We start from the raw sequence: 22,602 nt of genomic DNA, 5'->3' as shown, positions 1-22,602 counted from the left end.
TCTGTCTGTCTGTCTGTCTGTCTGTCTGTCTGTCTGTCTGTCTGTCTGTCTGTCTGTCTGTCTGTCTGTCTGTCTGTCTGTCTGTCTGTCTGTCTGTCTGTCTGTCTGTCTGTCTGTCTGTCTGTCTGTCTGTCTGTCTGTCTGTCTGTCTGTCTGTCTGTCTGTCTGTCTGTCTGTCTGTCTGTCTGTCTGTCTGTCTGTCTGTCTGTCTGTCTGTCTGTCTGTCTGTCTGTCTGTCTGTCTGTCTGTCTGTCTGTCTGTCTGTCTGTCTGTCTGTCTGTCTGTCTGTCTGTCTGTCTGTCTGTCTGTCTGTCTGTCTGTCTGTCTGTCTGTCTGTCTGTCTGTCTGTCTGTCTGTCTGTCTGTCTGTCTGTCTGTCTGTCTGTCTGTCTGTCTGTCTGTCTGTCTGTCTGTCTGTCTGTCTGTCTGTCTGTCTGTCTGTCTGTCTGTCTGTCTGTCTGTCTGTCTGTCTGTCTGTCTGTCTGTCTGTCTGTCTGTCTGTCTGTCTGTCTGTCTGTCTGTCTGTCTGTCTGTCTGTCTGTCTGTCTGTCTGTCTGTCTGTCTGTCTGTCTGTCTGTCTGTCTGTCTGTCTGTCTGTCTGTCTGTCTGTCTGTCTGTCTGTCTGTCTGTCTGTCTGTGTGGCGCCCATAGCTGTATTGCTTAAAGGTGACGTAAATGGGTTTTTCTTTTTTGTTAAAATAAATGGTCTACATGCTAAGATAATAGCTCTACATTCCGACAGCCATCACTGATATACTGATATAGAGTGTTTGGTCAGTAACATAGGTATCCCAGTCCCTCCACTCTGCAGTAAACAGAACATACATTGTCTGGTATCCTGTTCTCACTTTATCCAATCAGGAGAGAGAGTTCCACACTGCAAAGATGGTCTGACAAAAATAAGAAATAGAAACTAGTTTGAAGCAAATATGTGCTTGAAACAAGTAAAAGGGGTCAGTGCAGTAAGCAAATTTGGCATTGCAAGATTTCTTGAAATAAGTACAAATATCTAGGGTTCTCTCTCCTGATTGGATGAAGTGGGAACGGGATACCGGCAGGAAAGAAAATGTTTTTACTGCAGCGGGTCGGGGGCATGTCACTGACAAACACTTTACAGCACCTTTTAATGAACGTGTTATTTAATGACACCATGATATCCTTAATGATGCATGTCTGTTCTCCCCAGGTTGCGACAAGGACCAGTTCGCCTGTGACAACGGCATGTGCAAGCCCAGGTACTGGGTGTGCGACCGCGTCAACGACTGTGGGGACGAGAGCGACGAGAAGCAGTGCAGTGAGTCGTGTCCTCTCTCTTTCTCTCTCTCTCTCTCTCTCTCTCTCTCTCGCTAGGCGGTCTTCAGGGGGGGGATCTCAGAGCCTCCTCTCTAATGCTATGCTAATTGTGGTAACATTAAAGGCACATCACCGCTAATGCCCTGGTCACTGGCTTCTGGGCTACATGTGGTCATTACTCTATCAGTAATGGAGGTTGTTTGAAGCCCTGCCCAATTTGCTCAGCATCTGTCTAGACACTTAATCATGTGTAATGCATGCAGCTCTGTAAAGTATGCAACAAAGGAGGGTGGGGGGGGGGGGGGGAGGGAGGGAGGGGTATGACTGGAGGGAGGGAGAGATGGATGGCGAGGGATGGAAGGATGTAGAGGGAGGGAGGGAGGAAAAGTAAATGGAGAGGGAGGGAGGGAGGGAGAAGGAGTGACGGAATGTCTAGTGTGGCCACAGCAAAAAATGTCCTAAAGAATTTCTTCTGCCTTCTTCTACATTTCATCATTTTCCTTCCACTCCCTTTTTGTCTTTTGTCCTCCCGCTGTCCCGCAGGTTGCGATGAGAATGAGTGGAGGTGTGGGGACGGCTCCTGTGTCCCTCAGGACGTGATGTGTGACAAGAAGATGGACTGCGCGGATGGGAGCGATGAGGCCTCTTGCAAAATTTGTGAGTGTCACCACTGGCCACTGTGTTGGCTGGACGCTGGGCTGTGTTGACTGGCCACTGTGCTGGCTGGACGCTGTGTTGACTGGCCACTGTGCTGGCTGGACGCTGTGTTGACTGGCCACTGTGTTGGCTGGACGCTGTGTTGACTGGCCACTGTGTTGGCTGGACGCTGTGTTGACTGGCCACTGTGTTGGCTGGACGCTGTGTTGGCTGGACGCTGTGTTGGCTGGACGCTGTGTTGACTGGCCACTGTGTTGGCTGGACGCTGTGTTGGCTGGACGCTGTGTTGGCTGGACGCTGTGTTGACTGGCCACTGTGTTGGCTGGACGCTGTGTTGGCTGGACGCTGTGTTGACTGGACACTGTGTTGGCTGGACACTGTGTTGACTGGCCACTGTGTTGACTGGCCACTGTGCTGGCTGGACGCTGTGTTGACTGGCCACTGTGTTGACTGGCCACTGTGTTGACTGGACACTGTGTTGGCTGGACGCTGTGTTGACTGGACGCTGTGTTGACTGGACGCTGTGTTGACTGGACACTGTGCTGGCTGGACGCTGTGTTGACTGGACGCTGTGTTGACTGGACGCTGTGTTGACTGGACACTGTGTTGGCTGGACGCTGTGTTGACTGGACACTGTGTTGACTGGACGCTGTGTTGGCTGGACGCTGTGTTGACTGGACGCTGTGTTGGCTGGACGCTGTGTTGACTGGACACTGTGTTGGCTGGACGCTGTGTTGACTGGACACTGTGTTGACTGGACGCTGTGTTGACTGGACACTGTGTTGGCTGGACGCTGTGTTGACTGGACGCTGTGTTGACTGGACGCTGTGTTGACTGGACGCTGTGTTGACTGGACACTGTGTTGGCTGGACGCTGTGCTGGCTGGACGCTGGGCTGGTTGGGTATTGTGTTGACTGGACGCTGGGCTGGTTGGACACTGGGCTGGTTGGGTATTGTGTTGACTGGACACTGGGCTGTGTTGGGTATTGTGTTGACTGGACGCTGTGTTGACTGGCCACTGTGTTGGCTGGACGCTGTGTTGGCTGGACGCTGTGTTGACTGGCCACTGTGTTGACTGGACGCTGTGTTGACTGGACGCTGTGTTGACTGGACGCTGTGTTGACTGGACGCTGTGTTGGCTGGATGCTGTGTTGGCTGGACGCTGGACTGGTTGGACACTGTGTTGACTGGACGCTGTGTTGACTGGACACTGTGCTGGCTGGACGCTGGGCTGGTTGGGTATTGTGTTGACTGGACACTGGGCTGTGTTGGGTATTGTGTTGACTGGACACTGGGCTGTGTTGGGTATTGTGTTGGCTGGACACTGGGCTGGTTGGGTATTGTGTTGGCTGGACACTGGGCTGGTTGGGTATTGTGTTGACTGGACACTGGGCTGGTTGGGTATTGTGTTGGCTGGACACTGGGCTGGTTGGACACTGGGCTGGTTGGGTACTGGGCTGGTTGGGTATTGTGTTGGCTGGACACTGGGCTGTGTTGGGTATTGTGTTGGCTGGACACTGGGCTGTGTTGGGTATTGTGCTGGCTGGACACTGGGCTGGGTTGGGTATTGTGTTGGCTGGACACTGGGCTGTGTTGGGTATTGTGTTGGCTGGACACTGGGCTGGTTGGGTATTGTGTTGACTGGACACTGGGCTGTGTTGGGTATTGTGTTGACTGGACACTGGGCTGTGTTGGGTATTGTGTTGGCTGGACACTGGGCTGTGTTGGGTATTGTGCTGGCTGGACACTGGGCTGGGTTGGCTAGGTGCTGGGCTCTGGGCTGTTTGGGCACTGGGTTGACTGGACACTGTGCTGGTTGGGTATTGTGCTGGCTGGACACTGGGCTGGGTTGGCTAGGTGCTGGGCTCTGGGCTGTTTGGGCACTGGGTTGGCAGGGCACTGGTATGGCTGGGCACTGGGTGCTGGGCGGCCTTGGAATTACTACCGTTGATTCACTTCAAATTCAATAATCCTTTTCTTTTTGTATTTGTTGTATGAAAGCCCATTTACTCATGTGGTGAAGTGAAGCACTCCTTTGTGTGACATTCCTACATGCTGTTGGCTTTTCTAAATACACTCAGACTTCCTCAATAAAAATGTCACAAGGGGGGAACCTGAGACGTTGCAAAAGCCAACATTTTAAAGCTTTCTGATGACTTCCAATACCACTCCATTCCTACTTTCCTCAATAGAAATGTCCATGCACAAAGGGAAATCTTTTCAACCTTTTTGATACCTTCTTGAGGCGTTAGAGTTATGAGGCCTTAGTTAGAAATACCCCAAATTGGCCCGGTACCGATGATGGGTATTGTTTATTATATACAAAAAATAATTACAAGCAGTCCCATTCACCACAGACCCATTAATCACCAAAGTGTGATTTGTCGAGGTTTTGGCGATAGTCCACTGTAGAGATGTCTGCTATCAGTTTACATACAACAATCCACAGACCTCGTTCAGCACTCTGGGTAAAATATGAAATAATAATAAACAATCGTTTTGAGTGAACTGCCTCTTTAAGCTGATAAACTTAACCCAAAAGGAGACTAGGTATACCGGCAGATGTTGGAAAAGCTACTGCAATGCAGGTGTTATTTAATAGTCTCTTTTCTTTGTTCAGCCTCTTGCTCTCGCTCTCTCTCACTCTCACTCTCACTCTCACTCACTCACTATCTCTCTCACTCTCACTCACTCACTATCTCTCTCTCTCTCTCTCTCTCTCTCACTCTCACTCTCACTCTCACTCTCACTCTCACTCTCACTCTCACTCTCTCACTCACTCTATCTCTCTCCTCTCTCTCACTCTCTCTCTCACTCTCACTCCACACACAAGGCACTTCCACATTTCCTTTAGATTTTTAGTTCTCTGAATAAAGAGGTATAACAGACCTCGGCCCCAATCAATACGCCCAATCAGTGCAATCTGCTCCCCCATCACTGTGCATTGTCCGCTCTGAAGACTGGCTGATTGCAACGTGTCTTCCGCGTTAAACCTGGCCGTGTTCTACCAGCTTGATTAAAAATGTGCGTGTCTTGATCTACCAGCTTGATTAAAGCGTGTGTGTTTTGACTTTGGGACCCTTGTCGACCCCCCCCCCCCCCCCCCCCCCCCCCGCAGCTCCAGGAATCTGCTCCGACTTCAGCTTCCAGTGCAAGAACAAAGACTGCGTGAACAAGGTGAACGCCGAGTGCGACCGGAACGCCGACTGCTCCGACGGCTCCGACGAGGACGGCTGCAGTAAGAAACACCTTAAAGGCCTCATGAAAATCAAAATAGATGTTTGTTGTTCTTTTATCACATAATGTCTTGCACCGATTGTCACTTATACGCCAGTATCTGTCCCACATGACAAAAAGTTGTTTTGTAGGTATTCTTAATGGTGTTTTAGAGTTTGTAATTTCCTGGGAAATTAAATGTTGATGAGTCATCCCGCACACGGGGGCGTATACTAATTTTGCGTCCAATGAAATGCTTTCTAGAATGACATTTACAGCACATTGTAACTGAGCTAGCACTAGGCCTCTTTAACTAAATTGAACAAATGTTCAATGTCAGCTTGCTAGCTAACGTACATTGCTAACATTAGCTTGCTAGCTAATGGGTCGACCGCACATTTAGCATTAATTAAACATTGAACATGAATGCACATTCGGTGCTATTGGCTACTTTAAACGCCAATCAATAGTCAAGTCCAATCAAGTCCCTCCTAGCTTCCTGTTTTTAGAGGAAACGCATAATGTGTGGAATCAAATAGCGTTCTGCGAGCCGTTTCATGGTGACTTCAAGGCCGTGATCACACTGGATGCCTTTTCCTTGGTGTACGTAGAGAATCGAAAGTGCACAGGGCACACAGGGTGCAACGAGCGATACCACTGATTACCGTTGCTACCTCCGCTAACGTTACATAAGTTACATACATTACTGCTCACAGCGCTCCAGGCGTTGCCGTTCATATCTCGGCCGTTGTAAGACCTGGCCGTACAAACAAGGTTTGTCAGAAACTGCCAAAATGAGCTTCTCCTCCATTATCGATTGGTTTGGTTTTGCCGTTGATTTCTCTTCAGATACCTCAGGTTTGTAATACCACCCCTCAATTAATTTGATTGGACCGTCGACAAGAAGGTGACGTTGACGTCGGTTTGATTGATTGATTGAAAACTTTATCAACAGATTGCAGAATGGGGTACAATACAGTACGGCTCAATACACACAATTGTTAAGGGGATGCAGACCAGAGAGAGACTTTCGTCTTGTTTACATCAGGGTCCCCCATTTTTTGCGCTCCACGGCTAATGTTTAATACTTTGCAACTGAGAGCGCCGCGGAAAAAACGCATTGTTTGGAGGAGACGCGCGCCTGTTGTGACAAACCATTCAAAACAATAGAAAATAATGCACAGGCGTGTTCAAAAAGGCGTCCACTGTGATCACAGCCCAAAGGGAGAGTTCAGATAAATTGTTTCCCCTCTGTCCCCCCCCCCTCTGTCTCACCACAGTCCACGTCCTTCCTCACACTAGCTCCGGCTATTTAGCCACAAATCAATGCACGGCCAATGGGGGTCAAGCTCTTGTCTGTACCAGCTGATTGAAGCCCACTGAGATGTACTCCACGGTGCACACGGGTGCCGTCTGTGCCAAGCCTGGTTACAGACGGGAGCTTGTCCCCAGATGACTTTGCATTGGTTTTTGCGGACGGAGCTGCTAAGGCCTACAGTACGAGTAACATTGTGATCAACATCATCCCTTTAATCCCTCCCAACGTATCACTATCGATACCTCCGTCTGCTTCCTGCCTTGTATTGCATCCAAGGAGTGTAATTTGACGTAAGATACAGGGTGGCGCTGGAGCGGAGCTCCTCAGTGTCACTCCAAACAGCTTCCAGAAGCACTGGGTTGCGACGGGCAACGGGCCGTCTGCTCGAAGAAGAGCCCCGGGCCGCCAGATTGATTTATTTATTTATTTGATTCTTCTTTGAAAGCAACTCTTGACGTCTCTGGAGTTTTTGTTTCTCCCTCCGAGCCTCCGGGTCTGACTTGATATTATTTTTGATCAGCTAATATGCCTGTGCGCCTCATTATAAATTCCAAAAGAGCCGTCTAGTTCACAGTCGCGGGCCGACGTCAGGACGGCTTCAAGTCAACATCCTCTCGTCTTCTGAGTTTCCCTCTGATCATTAATGCCGGTTTCATTTGCCATATCTCTCCTCCACCCATCCTACCTCCTGCTTATCTCCTCCACCCATCCTACCTCCTGCTTATCTCCTCCACCCATCCTACCTCCTGCTTATCTCCTCCACCCATCCTACCTCCTGCTTATCTCCTCCACCCATCCTACCTCCTGCTTATCTCCTCCACCCATCTAACCTCCTGCTTATCTCCTCCACCCATCTAACCTCCTGCTTATCTCCTCCACCCATCTAACCTCCTGCTTATCTCCTCCACCCATCTAACCTCCTGCTTATCTCCTCCACCCATCTAACCTCCTGCTTATCTCCTCCACCCATCCTACCTCCTGCTTATCTCCTCCACCCATCCTACCTCCTTATCCCCTCCACCATCCTACCTCCTTATCGCCTCCATAAAATCCTACCTCCTTATCTCCTCCAAAAAATCCTACCTCCTTATCCCCTCCACCATCCTACCTCCTTATCGCCTCCATAAAATCCTACCTCCTTATCTCCTCCAAAAAATCCTACCTCCTTATCTCCTCCATAACACCCTACCTCCCTATCTCCTCCATAACATCCTACCTCCTTATCTCCTCCACCATCCTACCTCCTTATCTCCTCCACCATCCTACCTCCTTATCTCCTCCACCATCCTACCTGCTTATCTCCTCCACCCATCTAACCTCCTTATCTCCTCCACCATCCTACCTCCTTATCTCCTCCACCATCCTACCTCCTTATCTCCTCCACCATCCTACCTGCTTATCTCCTCCACCATCCTACCTCCTTATCTCCTCCACCATCCTACCTGCTTATCTCCTCCACCCATCCTACCTCCTTACTCTCCTCTCCTCCTCCCATCCAACCTCCTTCCTCTCTCCACCCATCCCATTCTCCCCTGTGTCCCTACAGACTGTGGCATCAGACCCTACAAGCTGAACCGCATCGTGGGGGGGCAGGACGCCGAGCTGGGGGAGTGGCCGTGGCAGGTCAGCCTCCACTTCATGACCAATGGCCACGTCTGTGGCGCCTCCATCATCTCCGACACGTGGCTCCTCTCTGCCGCCCACTGCTTCAAGTCTCACAGCCCTGTGTGAGTATACAGTATAGAGGTCACACACCGCTCTCACAGCCCTGTGTGAGTATACAGTATAGAGGTCACACACCGCTCTCACAGCCCTGTGTGAGTATACAGTATAGAGGTCACACACCGCTCTCACAGCCCTGTGTGAGTATACAGTATAGAGGTCACACACCGCTCTCACAGCCCTGTGTGAGTATACAGTATAGAGGTCACACACCGCTCTCACAGCCCTGTGTGAGTATACAGTATAGAGGTCACACACCGCTCTCACAGCCCTGTGTGAGTATACAGTATAGAGGTCACACACCGCTCTCACAGCCCTGTGTGAGTATACAGTATAGAGGTCACACACCGCTCTCACAGCCCTGTGTGAGTATACAGTATAGAGGTCACACACCGCTCTCACAGCCCTGTGTGAGTATACAGTATAGAGGTCACACACCGCTCTCACAGCCCTGTGTGAGTATACAGTATAGAGGTCACACACCGCTCTCACAGCCCTGTGTGAGTATACAGTATAGAGGTCACACACCGCCTAGTGTTTATTCAAGGAATATCTTATCTTTAAAAAAAATATATATGTATATATATATTCCTGAATTTCCCAAAGGGGATCAATAAAGGAATACCTTATCTTGTTCATACACTTTTCCTCTAGTAAGCAGTACGATAGAGATCATGCTCGGTATGGCATGGGGCGGTTTTCATCTCTTTATGCATTTTGGCATTTATATTGTTATTGTTGCCTTATTCCTTTATTTATCATTATCTCAGATTTTGTTAGGTAATTTTCATTCTCATTAATTCAAAAGCGTGCATTCTGACGGACGGGGGAACATGTTTTTCCGCAACACATTTATATATCCAAATTACATGGTCTGGAAATTAGCCCCTGATGACAGTTTAATTCAAGAGACCTTCAGGGGCTGAATTAGCATCTCACCCACTGCTGTTATTTCTCAGAGTGCCCAGTGGGGGGAGCACTAGTCATGCTGTTCGACGTGATTCATTTCCACTGTGTTTGAGCAGAGAATCATGGAAGGGGAGAGGGAGAGAGAGAGAAGGGGAGAGAGAGAAGGGGAGAGGGAGAGAGAATGGGAGAGAGAGAGGGGGAGAAGGAGACAAGGGGGAGAGAGAGGGGAGAGGGGGAGGAGACAGGGAAGAGAGGGAGAAGGAGAGAGAGGGGGGGGCAAGGGGGATCACTGGTTTTCGCTGTGCAGTGCAGTTCTTTCATTTACAGGCTTTTTGCGGAGCACGGCTGGCGTGGGGTTTATAGGTATTCTTCATGATCTTATATCCATAATGTGTCGTATCATTTTCTAGAGTTGAATCCTCACTTCTATATATACGCCTTCTTCACACCAGTCGATGTGTATGAAAAAACACCTGCTCGACACTCTAGACTAAATCCATTCTTAGTCCAGTATATTTATAGACTAAATCCATTCTTAGTCCAGTGTACTTATAGACTAAATCCATTCTCCATTCTTAGTCCACCATATTTATAGACTAAATCCATTCTTAGTCCAGTGTACTTATAGACTGAATCCATTCTTAGTCCAGTATCCATATAGACTAAATCCATTCTTAGTCCAGTATCCATATAGACTAAATCCATTCTTAGTCCAGTATACCTATATACTAAATCCATTATTAGTACAGTATACATATAGACTAAATCCATTCTTAGTCCAGTATACCTATATACTAAATCCATTATTAGTCCAGTGTACTTATTGACTAAATCCATTATGAGTACAGTATACATAGACTAAATCCATTCTTAGTCCAGTATACCTATAGACTAAATCCATTATTAGTACAGTATACCTATATACTAAATCCATTCTTAGTCCAGTGTACTTATAGACTAAATCCATTCTTAGTCCAGTATACCTATAGACTAAATCCATTATTAGTACAGTATACCTATATACTAAATCCATTCTTAGTCCAGTATACGTATAGACTAAATCCATTCTCCATTCTTAGTCCAGCATATTTAGACTAAATCCATTCTCCATTCTTAGTCCAGCATATTTATAGACTAAATCCATTCTTAGTCCAGTGTATTTATAGACTAAATCCATTCTTATGTCCAGTATACTTATAGACTAAATCCATTCTTAGTCCAGTGTATTTATAGACTAAATCCATTCTTAGTCCAGTATACGTATATACTAAATCCATTCTCCATTCTTAGTCCAGCATATTTAGACTAAATCCATTCTCCATTCTTAGTCCAGCATATTTAGACTAAATCCATTCTCCATTCTTAGTCCAGCATATTTATAGACTAAATCCATTCTTAGTCCAGTGTACTTATAGACTAAATCCATTCTTAGTCTAGTGTACTTATAGACTCAATAAATTCTTAGTCCAGTATACGTATAGACTAAATATATTCTTAGTCCAGTATACCTATAGACTAATAAAATAATCTGTTTGTTTAATTTACAAATCTGTATAATTGTGTTTCTTACATTGTATAGAAAAAGGGATATAATGTAGGTGTAACGGATGTCCGTGAGTAATATACTCCAAGTGTTGTGAAGTGACTGTGGCACGTAGCGGTACTGTAATATACTCCAAGTGTTGTGAAGTGACTGTGGCACGTAGCGGTACTGTAATATACTCCAAGTGTTGTGAAGTGACTGTGGCACGTAGCGGTACTGTAATATACTCCAAGTGTTGTGAAGTGACTGTGGCACGTAGCGGTACTGTAATATACTTCAAGTGTTGTGAAGTGACTGTGGCACGTAGCGGTACTGTAATATACTTCAAGTGTTGTGAAGTGACTGTGGCACGTAGCGGTACTGTAATATACTTCAAGTGTTGTGAAGTGACTGTGGCACGTAGCGGTACTGCCAGTTAAACTCACTCCCCCTTTAACTCTTTCTGCGCCAAATCCGACATATCTCGGGTTTCGTCGCCAATGGTTGAGCGCCATACCAGAGATTTCTCGGGTTTTGATCCTTTGATCTTTTCCCTTTGATCCCCATTCTAAACACTCACACAGACCTCCCTGTATCTCCCTTGCACCGCTGCCTACGTTAAAATTGCAATGGCGATCGAATCCCGCCAGGTGGCAGTATCACTAGGGCTGGGCGATATGGCCTAAATATGATATCACGATATTTTCTGACCTTTCGGCGATACACGATACGCATCACAATGTTTTTCTTTTTTTCCCCAAACAATTCATTATGAGGCTTACCAAGACAGTATTTGAGTTTGCAAGCTAACATTAAAGACAAAATAAAATACCCATGCATTTAGCATTTTTATATTATATATTAGATTTAGATTATTGGATTATTAGATTATATATTGCATATATTTAGCAATGAGATATTATATGATTTAGATATGAAATATGATGAATTGAAAATGGGGGACCCTGATGTAAACAAGACGAAAGTCTTTCGCTGGTCTGCATCCCCTTAACAATTGTATGTATTGAGCTGTACTGTACCCATTCTGCAATATGTTAATAAAGTTTTAAATCAATCAATAGGATTTTAGCATTTTTATGAAACTACTGTATATTTGTATGTCTCTAAATGTTTTGATGAATTGAAAATGGAGGACCCTTATGTAAAAAAGCCGAAAGTCTTTTTCTGGTCTTCATCCTCCAGTCAGTCCACTGTTGTTGTATTGAGCTGTACTGTATTGTACCCATTCTGCAATCGTTAATAACGTTCATTCATTCAATCATTCAGCCGGCAAAAGAATAATTTTGATTGACAGTCGAGTCTGCCAATTACGTCACACCGCTTGTACCCGCCCTGCTGTTCTTAGCACCAATCGGCAAGCAGCGCTATTCTTTTTTTACTTCCTGAATGCCCTCCTTGATTTTAACGAGAGCTCAGCTCAACGACAACAACAACAGCTCACCGCAGCCGACGAGTGATTACTAGCGCACCGCAGCATGACAACGAGACATAATGATTTTACTGCAACAAATGTTATAATAAAAGCCTTTCCATACATCTGTCTGATTGAAAACTTTATTAACAGACCGCAGAATGGGCACGCACAACTCGGCACGGACTGAGATATGAACAGTAACGCTTGCTATCTATGTCGTCATCGGACGTTGCTATGTTTGGGTAAATACGCTGATGTGTAACTATATAACGTGTAACTATATAACGTTAATGCCACAAAACGAATGCCTTTGTTAATCATAAGTACTAACTAACTTTGATGCAGTAGTGTGTGTGTGGGAGCGGCGTTGTTCAAAAGTTTGAACGGGGTGGACCAGATTGACGCGACACAATCCTCTTGGGCAAAACATCACGATATCCACGATACGTTAAAAAAGTGTATCGTTAATGAACTGTACCCGATATTTATATAATATCGTCATATCGCCCAGCCCTAAGTATCACCTACCTTTTGAACTGGGGATATCGGTTGTCTTCCAGTACTGAGTTACCTCTGGCTGCTTCCGCCTCGGAGTGGATCAGGACATAGCAATCGGTCGGAGATTTCGTGCCTCAGACCTATTCTTTCCCGTATGATAGCCATGCCCAATATACACGAGTAATTGCGATCGCCATGGGACGACTGGGATTTATACATTTTGGAGATCACAGTGTCGTATTTTACCGGACCTAAAACATGCTTTTGGTAACGGTCACATCGGGGTTAGACGACCACAATCCATTCTTAGTCCAGTATACTTATAGACTAATCGAATAATCTGTTTGTTTAATTTACAAGTCTGTATAATTGTGTTTCTTACATTATTGCGCAAATTAATGCAATCAAGCAGCGGGGCCTACTTAAATCTGGGGCTGATTAACGACCAAAGCATATTTCTGGATATTAATGTGATGCTAGTAGAAACATGTTTATTATCTTCCCGAAAAAATTACTCGCTCAGCATGAAAACAAAAGAACAAAGTTATTGTCTAAAAAGCCTCGACTCAACCCACGCCGCTGAAAGACCTGTCGACCGATGGTCCCTAATCGTCTCCGCCCCCCTCCTGTCGTCCTGCAGGTACCACGTGGCCTCCAACTGGCAGAGCTACAGCGGCATGCAGGACCAGTACAGGCAGACCGACGTGCAGAGGCGCGGGGTCAAGACCATCGTCACCCACCCGGACTACAACCAGATGACCTACGACTACGACATCGCCCTGCTGGAGCTCAGCCAGCCGCTGGACTTCACCAACACCATACACCCCATCTGCCTGCCGGCCCACACCCACGTCTTCCCCGCGGGCATGTCCTGCTGGGTCACCGGCTGGGGCACGCTCCGGGAAGGAGGTAGGCTCCCGCACACGCACACACACAGTCCGCCAGGGATCAGGGCTCCATAGTACTGCCCATGTGCTATGAATTTACCTTCGCACTGATTTATCTTTCATTATTATGATTATCATTAATTTAATTGCACACATCAAATCATCACCGTTGACAGAGTGCGGTAGTGTTTTTCCTCTCTGCCCCCCCCCCCCCCATCCTTCTCTCAACATGATGCCCATCTCTCCCCTTCATCTTCCTTCCTTCCACCGCTTGGCGCTCCTCCCTTCATCTGTCTCTCATTTCATCCTCTCCCTCTCTTTCTTCTGACTTCACTCTCTCGCCTAATGTCCTCCCTCCTAAGTCCTTCATCTCCTCTCTCTCTCTCTCTCTCCTCTTTCGCTCAGACCCCTCCCTCCTTTTTCCTCATCTTTTTCTAATATGCTCTATTCCATTAAGCCTACCGACCCCCCCCACCGACCCCCACCCCCCTTCCTTGCCATATCCATATATCAAGGTGGACGTCTCCTCCCCCGGGAAGCCCCCTTAAACCTTCATTAGCCCTCACTAATCCAGCCTATTAACCCCTCTGATGCTGGCGGTGGACAGGTAGGTTGCGTGACAATGCGGTGACCCCTCTTCTCTTCTCTCGACAGGTCGCGTGGCGCGGCAGCTGCAGAAGGCGGAGGTGAAGATCATCAACGACACGGTGTGCAACGTGGTCACCGAGGGCCAGGTGACGTCCAGGATGCTATGCAGCGGCTTCCTGGCCGGGGGGGTCGACGCGTGCCAGGTGGGGTGCCGCGTCTGAGTGGAAAGTTATTATAAATGTAGTTATATCTAAAGTTGTATATTATGTAGGCACGTTGGGGCCTGTATGTATAAGAGGAAGTTATATAATGTAGGCACTAGGGATGGGTACCAAATTTGGTACTTTTAAAGGTACTTACCGAAACACGCCGGTACTACCGAGTATCGATTCACGTGAGATACCCAAAAAAATAAATGTTTACCTTTTTTTTCTTTTCATGTCAACGTTCACACGCAAAATATACGCTTACCTAGGATTTGACTTGATTCAACAACAAAGCAGTCGGGCCCCCGACTGTCGGGGCAATGGCAAGCCGAAAACGGTCGAAAGTGTAGTTATTTGAAGTTTGGATGACTGAGGTAGGTATATAACATTTTTAGAGACGAAAGTACCGAAAGAAGGTACCGTTGGGTACCGGTATCGATGTACCGGTACCGTATCAGTTCAAATGTGAAAGGTACCCAACCCTAGTAGGCATGTTGGGGCCTGGGGCCTGTATCTATAAGAGGAAGTAATATAATGTAGGCACATAGGAGCCTGTATCTATAAGAGGAAGTAATATAATGTAGGCACATAGGAGCCTGTATATATAAGAGGAAGTAATATAATGTAGGCACATAGGAGCCTGTATCTATAAGAGGAAGTAATATAATGTAGGCACATAGGGGCCTGTATATATAAGAGGAAGTAATATAATGTAGGCACATAGGGGCCTGTATATATAAGAGGAAGTAATATAATGTAGGCACATAGGAGCCTGTATCTATAAGAGGAAGTAATATAATGTAGGCACGTTGGGGCCTGTATATATAAGAGGAAGTAATATAATGTAGGCATGTTGGGGCCTGTATATATAAGAGGAGTTATATAATGTAGGCATGTTGGGGCCTGTATATATAAGAGGAGTTATATAATGTAGGCACGTTGGGGCCTGTATATATAAGAGGAGTTATATAATGTAGGCACATACGGGCCTGTATAAGAGGAAGTTATATAATGTAGGCACATACGGGCCTGTATAAGAGGAAGTTATATAATGTAGGCACATACGGGCCTGTAGAAGAGGAAGTTATATAATGTAGGCACATACGGGCCCTGTATCTATAAGAGAAGGTAATATAATGTAGGTTTTCACACATAGTCATCACACACCCAGAGCCGGATCTCATCATTCTTTTTTCATCCTCCTCCTCACCAGGGAGATTCGGGAGGCCCCCTGGTGTGCTTCGAGGAGAGCGGGAAGTGGTTCCAGGCCGGTATAGTGAGCTGGGGTGAGGGCTGCGCACGTCGCAACAAGCCCGGCGTCTACTCGCGTGTCACCAAGCTGAGGAAGTGGATCCACGAGACGACGGGGGTTTGATGACGTGTGGGAGGGACGGGGAGGGCCGTGGTGGTGGTGCCGGGACTATCGTCACATCACAGCGCCACAAAATATACCGGAGACGGAACATTTTGGTCCGATCGAGGAGACGTCCCTCCACGGCCCGGCCCCGGTCCGGTGGGTTAGCAGGCAGGCGGAGCCGCACAGGGGAGGCTGCCGCACCGGACCGGCCTCTCCCATGGATGGACACTTCACACACCACACACGCATACTTTATAGTTTCTATACAGTTTTTATCACAGGTTCAAAGCAGCACAGCAGAGACTCTCGCGCCCCCATATCAATCATGTCACGTTTCACCGGTTTTATGAATATTCAGAGTGTAAATAATGAAATGTGTATATTCTGAGGACTCTCTATCCCATAGCTTTGTCCGTGCCACGATTTGACTCGATGGGTGTTTTTTTACGGTGCGGTAGTTCCGTGCTTTATGCGAATGAGGGACAACATTTTGAAAACGTCGTCGTTGTTCTTGACGGCCACATTCCAAGATTCTAAATTCAGATTATGTTTATATGCCTTTTTACAAAGTAAACACTGTATCTATTTATAAATGGGTGATACAAATGCCATCATCATCTCAGGGTACATTTAATGTCGCACTTTCCCAGTGGGCTCATATTGTGAGGTGATCTCTCATTAGATCCACGCGTGAACTAACCGAGCATCTTCGAATAAGGAGTGTTGATGCGAGACGATGTTGATTCTTGAACTTATAGCGAAGGAAGCGCTCCATGGCTCATGTGACCTCACGAGTGATTCTACAGCGGTATTCCTATTCTTAGAAGCTTGACGCATGTGGACCCCAGAGAGAGTCTGTGTGACTCGATACGATACAACAGAACTCTATATTCAGAGAAGCCAAGATGAGGATTAGATCCAGCAGGCTCTTTTTATTTTTTTTATTGCACCGGTCCCTGTTTGCCAGTTGAGCTGAGGATGATGGGGTCTGCAGTCCCATGCGTCCGAGAGCTCAGGCAGATCAATGGGGTTTCACTGGTTGCCAGAGCAACGCGACAGGGTTCTTTTTTATCCCAATGGAAAGAGTTTCTCCTCATTCTAGTCGAGTCCCTGATTCCACATCATCGGGTCCAAAACTTGATTGTTTTTCTGTTCTCTCTCCCTTTGTCATAGCCTGGAAAAAATCGCACCAAAGATTTATTCTAAGTATTAAATACCGGTGTTGAGGAGAATAATTTAAGTTGGGAGTATTGGAAAGAAAGGGGGGGATTTTATATATATATATATATATATATATATATATATATATATATATATATATATATATATATATACAATAATACAAATATATATATTTTATTGTGTTTGTATTGATTGTAGAGTTTTATGACTTTCTTGTGTTTTAATGCGATTTTAGTGATTTGCAAATGTAAATAGCTGTGTTTTTCAGGAAGTAGGTTGAGGGATCAGTCATGAACAATGCACTCCATGACTATTGGGGGGTTATGTATGTGCATCCTTTCTGCAATACGTGTGTTTGTATGTGCAATGTTTTTACATGAAATATTTGATAATAAACATCCTTTATTGGTGCCTCATTACCTTTACCTGTATCATTTTGACCATAGGGCCTACTTCATGTATCACGTACACATGTTAAATGTGTCGTCCCGTATGCACTAAGCCTCTTCGTCTGGTTCCCCCGACAGTAGAATTGTAATGAGCGTGTTTCGCTCTCCAGTCCGCGGTGACTAGAGGCGTCTACCTGGGGTTGTTACTGGCGACGGGGGAAGAGACAGAGGCGACAAGACAAGCACATAATACATAGCTTTGTCACAGCCATATCCCATTACCCCGGGAGATGGGCGTGTCAGTGCTGGGAGGTGGATACACACACACATACAGTGGGGGTTCCGCTATCTCATCTGTCTTCATTAAAAGCAACGCGCCACTGGGGGAATGGGGAAGATCAACATAGACAGCGCTGCTAATTTATGTATTCATCATCTTGGGTACATGGGCTGCTTTGTTTTGTCCCCTGTTGTCCCACGGCACTCACTATGAACCTCCTCGATGGGCCGATGACTCCCCTCACAACACTCCAGCCCAGGCAGATGTTTTTAAATTTTTTTATCGGAAATGGTTTTTATTTAAATATAAATATGTGTACAAAGTTACAAGCAACAAAAGCTCATTTTTTTAGCAAATAAAACTCTTAATACATTATTAAAAAACAATAAACAAATAAACGAATGGCAATTAGTTGTGTTCCAAAAAAGCATAGTAATTCTGCATTCAGTGATTGATGAACAACTTAGAGAAGAGAATCTGTGGACCCGAATAAAATCAAGATATACTGAAGATACATGTATATAATATAAACTTTACAATAGAGCAGCTTAGACGCTGTACATTAAGGCTTATATAAAATATAAAAATAAAGACAAGCGATGATCTTTTTTTTCTTCTTTCTTCCGCAGATCACTTTTAGTGATGTTTGTTCTCTAATTAAGCTGCCTGGTAACAGCTTTTCAGACCAATGGCAGTACAGGCTTCCAGACTGAAACGTCCATGTCTCTGGAAGTGGAATGCAACCGGGCCAGATCGCAGTAAGCAATGTCTCAAACGAGGAATGGACATGAAAATAAATGCTGAAGAGTTTCACTAGACACATCATCTGCATGCAACAGAGAGAGAGAAAGGATGGGCTCGCCCCATTTGTACAGTTATTTTGTCAGTATCTCAGGGTAGTACTGTGTTTCTGTGTTTGTAAACATATTGGATGTACTTGATTGCGTGTTGTAAAAGTGGAGGGGTGGCGGCTTCACGCTGCCTTAACGATCACGCTCATTTCAAGTTCAAGATTGCCACCATTTGCCAAACCGCCTCATCTGATTGTTCTGGTCATACTCTACTCTCCGTTTCACAATCTGAAATACAGTAGCACAACAATACAGAGAGAAGAACAGCCCTCCTGTTTTCCTTCCCACAGTTGACCTATCTAAACCCCCTCCCTCTTTTTTTCAATCCTCCAATCACGACTTCACACTTCCCTCGAAGTGGCGGTGGTGATTGGAGGATTGGTGAAAGAGGGCGGGGCTTGAGATGGGTCAATCATCACCGTCTTTGGGTTTTCACGGCCTGCTCTTGCCCTTTTCAACATAGTACAACACACACGTAGTTGACATTATACGCTAGTCTTTCATTGGGATGAAGGCTACGACACACATTCTCTTCATATCTCCTCCTTTTGTTCCCTTGCAAGTATCTCCAACTGGTCCTCCCTATCAGAAAGGATGTTCTTCAAAGCCCCAGAAATGCAGCACCGGTAAAAGGGATTCCCTCCGCTGATTACACAATCCATCGAGCGCCAGCCCTTTGTCGTATAGTAGCGCAAACCCGTGTCATACAGTAGAGCTGTACAGTGGAGTGTTTACCGACTGCCTCTGTGTAGCTCAGTATGTTGTTGATGGATAGAGACACACAATGTGCTTAGAATTCCTTCCGCATGCCAACGAACACCAAATGACTGACGACAATGTGTTTGTTTAAATCCCCCCCCCCCCCACCCCCCCTCAAATATTTCTTGTATGTTCGTTTTCGGTCAACGTCTTTTAGGGGTCACCTTTTGTTCATGGACTCTTTTTGAAAGAACGTAGGGAATCCAAGTGAACGGCCATCCCGACCCAGAGTCAGGAGATGCATAATGTTTCCCGCCCAGTCTGCCCTTTCACCCAAACAGCAAAGAACGCCACTGTATGTCCAGGTGGCCACTGTGGTACATGGAACCCGTTGAGGTATCACTGTAGTAAGTGTGAGTTTTGAGTGGCACAACGCGATGAGCTGACTCCAGATCAGCTCAGGGACTCCACAGGAACCATTGCACCTTCACTGACAACACGGGAATAAATTAAGGATGGTTATCCCATAACCTAAATCATACAGCTCCCTCCAAACATTCCCGGAAGGACCGACCAAAGAACGTCCCCCCGAGAAAACCTCTGCTCTCTGCGTTAGTCCAGCCCGTCCACGTGGGGGTGACCACGCGTGCTCCTCTCCCCTCCGCCCCGCTCTGTCCCATCAGACGTGAGTCTGCATCCTCTGCGAGGGCCGCCCGTAGTCGGACTGCTGGGAGGACACCTGCGAGGAGGCGTAGGAGAAGCGGGAGGAGCTGGACACCTTGCTGGCTTGGTCCGACTGGTCGTAGGCGTCCACCTTCTCGTAGGAGGCGGGCTTGACGTAGCTGGTGAAGGCGCGGCCGTACGTGGCGGCGGTGGGCAGGTAGGCGGAGCCGCTGTAGGCGGGGTCGGCCGGGTAGATGCTGGCCGGCTGTGCCGCCTGCGCCGCCTGCTGCTGGGCCGCCTGCTGCTGCTCGTAGGTGGAGCGGGTGCCCGTCGTGGTGGCGTAGCGGTGGGAGAAGTCGTAGACGCGGGGCTGGGTGCCACTGCCGCCGCCGCCTCCGCCGCCTCCGTGCTGGCCGTACAGCGGGCTCGGGGAGGGCAGCTGGGATGGGGTGTAGACCGGCCGGGTGTTGGGGACGTACTCGGAGAACCCCCCGGTGTGGACATTGCGGTCCTCCTGAGCCCGGACGTTATAGTAGCCGTTGGTGGGATCCTGGGAGAAAACAGGGTGTCATCACATTTGCATAGTCATAGAATCACACGCAAACAAAGGATTAAACGCTTGCCGTTGTAGAGCGCTTCTTCAAAGTGGGCGTTTTCAAATAGGGGGTTTTTACCTTGACGTCCGATCTCTCGTCCTCCTCCTCCTCCAGAAGGTCACTGTGCTCCGTGCGGGACGTCCCGGGAGACTCGCTGCTGTTCGGAGCCTGGGGGAGACCAAACGGGAACAAGGTTGAACACACTCGGTTTGAATGAGAGCAAAGATGAAAGGCTGCGTGTGACATGGCCCCCTTTCGTGACTGGGACGCACGCCGACGAGGTTTGGCCGAGTGAATCCACAGTCCCTTGCTCCTCAATAGGAAACCAACCTAGATTTACCCTGAAGAACTGGTCCGACGCGAACCGTTCGTTATACAAGTATCGCAGGGAAATGTCAAAGGTACTCGCAGTTGCACGAGGGTCTTGGACAGAGAACGGCAATGGTTTGAAAGCTCGGCGTTGCTAATAAACATTTTAAATTATTTGTATACACTGGTCAACACTGCTCAAAACGGCTTTAGCTGCCTGACGCACCTGCGCTGTGATCGCCGCGCATGCGCATCCGGCACCCAATGCCGGAAATAAAGCTGTGTTGACCAGTTTATAAAAACTATTTATAATTGCCGTTCTCTGTCCAAGACCCTCGTGCAACTGTGAGTACCTTTGAAATGTCTCTGCGATACTTGTATAACGAACGGTTCGCGTCGGACCAGTTCTTCAGGGTAAATCTAGGTTGGTTTCCTATTGAGGAGCAAGGGACTGTGGATTCACGAAAGGGGCTGCGTGTGACATAGATATACAGCACGCGCTGCTCATCTCTCTATTCACCATGGGCTCCTTGACATCCTCCTCGTCGTCGTTGCCACGCTGGGCGTTGTGGTCACTGTGTACAATCTGAACTCTGATGTCACTCTTGGAAAGACGCGTGCACTTCTTGCCTGTGGGAAATTAACATGAGGATTTCAATGATTAACAAAGAACATTTGGGCTCTCTTACTAGAACATAGATAAATATGAATATGAAATAGATACACATGAAATATGACACGCAAATTATATATATATATATATCGGATGAAATAGAAGTGTTGTATGTTGTATGAAACTGCACAATGAACAAAACGGTACAATTTTCAAATCCCGAACGAAACTGTGAATTCCGTCCGTGTCGATTTGAAGAATTGCCCCGTGGCCCCATACTGACCGTGTGTGTGTGTGTGTGTGTGTGTGTGTGTGTGTGTGTGTGTGTGTGTGTGTGTGTGTGTGTGTGTGTGTGTGTGTGTGTGTGTGTGTGTGTGTGTGTGTGTGTGTGTGTGTGTGTGTGTGTGTGTGTGTGTGTGTGTGTGTGTGTGTGTGTGTGTGTGTGTGTGTGTGTGTGTGTGTGCGCGCCCGTGGCCTCCCTCTCGCCCCGTACTGACCGTTCAGCTCACCTTTGCCAGTGTGTCTGCAGCAGAGGGAGATCAGGGTGACGACACAGATGAGGAGGACGCACCCTCCGCCCACTGCCGCGCCCACGATGATCAACATCGGCAGGGCCTCTGGAAGATAAGAAGAGGAGTGGAGGAAGGAGGAGGGAATGAAATGAGAGGGGGGGGGGGGGTAGGGGGTAGAGAAGAAGCGTCAGCGTCGACATCCCACAGGTGTGACGGAGGAGAGAGACACCGATCCATCCGTTCGTCGCCCCTCTAATCCCAGAAACGCCACTGCCTATATAAACGCGTGTGTAGTGAGCCCCGGCCCCGCGCAGGCAGCAGCCCCAGCGAGAGACCCCCCCCCCCCTCCACAGCCTGGCTATTGTCTCTAATCTCTCTGAAGAGAAGAGTAACAACAAGGCCTGACATGCAATGAAGCAATAGACGGTAATCTAATTACAGATTCCAGGAGAGATACAGCCGCCCTGGTCCTCGGGAGCCCCCCCCCCCCCCCCCCCCCCCCCCGCCCTACGTTGATGTAAATTGCCGGCGAGGACCTTATATATGTAGTGTGGTTGTAGAGTGCGACTGCTACCGGCCTACTGCCGCTACCGGCCTACTGCCTTGTTTAAAGTGGTCTGAAAGGCCCGCGCCCCTCGGACGCTGCTGCTGCTGCGGTCGGCACTCGCGGACAAAGACGGAGGATGGGAGCTCGGCCCACTCCTCCCCAGACACCTGTGGCTCCTCTAATTGACTTTAGCCGCAGATCGATATCTCCGTTATGGGGCAAACACATTCATTAAAGGGACCATCTACTGATTAAATTATATCGATTAGAGAGAGAGAGAGTGTAATTAAGATAAGCGCAGGACGGGAGCTCCTCTGACCCAATCTGCCCCGGCGCCTTCACAGCTATGGGGTT

The 22,602-nt window shown here is 47.5% G+C and overlaps 2 protein-coding genes across 2 annotated transcripts in view; one reads left to right on the top strand and one right to left on the bottom strand.

Annotated features, from left to right (window-relative positions):
* st14 (ST14 transmembrane serine protease matriptase) overlaps positions 1-17,206 on the top strand; it is a 91,860-nt gene extending 74,654 nt beyond the window's left edge. Inside the window, 7 exon segments of the mRNA XM_084336431.1 lie at positions 1,186-1,293; positions 1,836-1,949; positions 5,068-5,187; positions 8,030-8,210; positions 13,210-13,478; positions 14,111-14,247; positions 15,464-17,206. Of these exon segments, the coding sequence (XP_084192557.1) occupies positions 1,186-1,293; positions 1,836-1,949; positions 5,068-5,187; positions 8,030-8,210; positions 13,210-13,478; positions 14,111-14,247; positions 15,464-15,625 (1,091 nt within the window). The 3' untranslated portion in view covers positions 15,626-17,206.
* A 2,065-nt stretch (positions 17,207-19,271) lies between these two features.
* kirrel3l (kirre like nephrin family adhesion molecule 3, like) overlaps positions 19,272-22,602 on the bottom strand; it is a gene marked incomplete at its 5' end in the record, with an annotated part of 13,085 nt that continues 9,754 nt past the window's right edge. The window contains 4 exons of the mRNA XM_084336717.1: positions 19,272-20,221; positions 20,346-20,435; positions 21,097-21,206; positions 21,687-21,806. Coding sequence (XP_084192843.1) covers positions 19,688-20,221; positions 20,346-20,435; positions 21,097-21,206; positions 21,687-21,806 — 854 coding nt within the window. The 3' untranslated portion in view covers positions 19,272-19,687. The remainder of the gene's footprint in view (positions 20,222-20,345; positions 20,436-21,096; positions 21,207-21,686; positions 21,807-22,602) is intronic.

This window comes from Notolepis coatsorum, assembly GCF_963971535.1.
Source record: "Notolepis coatsorum genome assembly, chromosome: 19".
Lineage (NCBI taxonomy): Eukaryota > Metazoa > Chordata > Actinopteri > Aulopiformes > Paralepididae > Notolepis > Notolepis coatsorum.
This window is presented reverse-complemented; position numbering and strand designations above follow the sequence as displayed.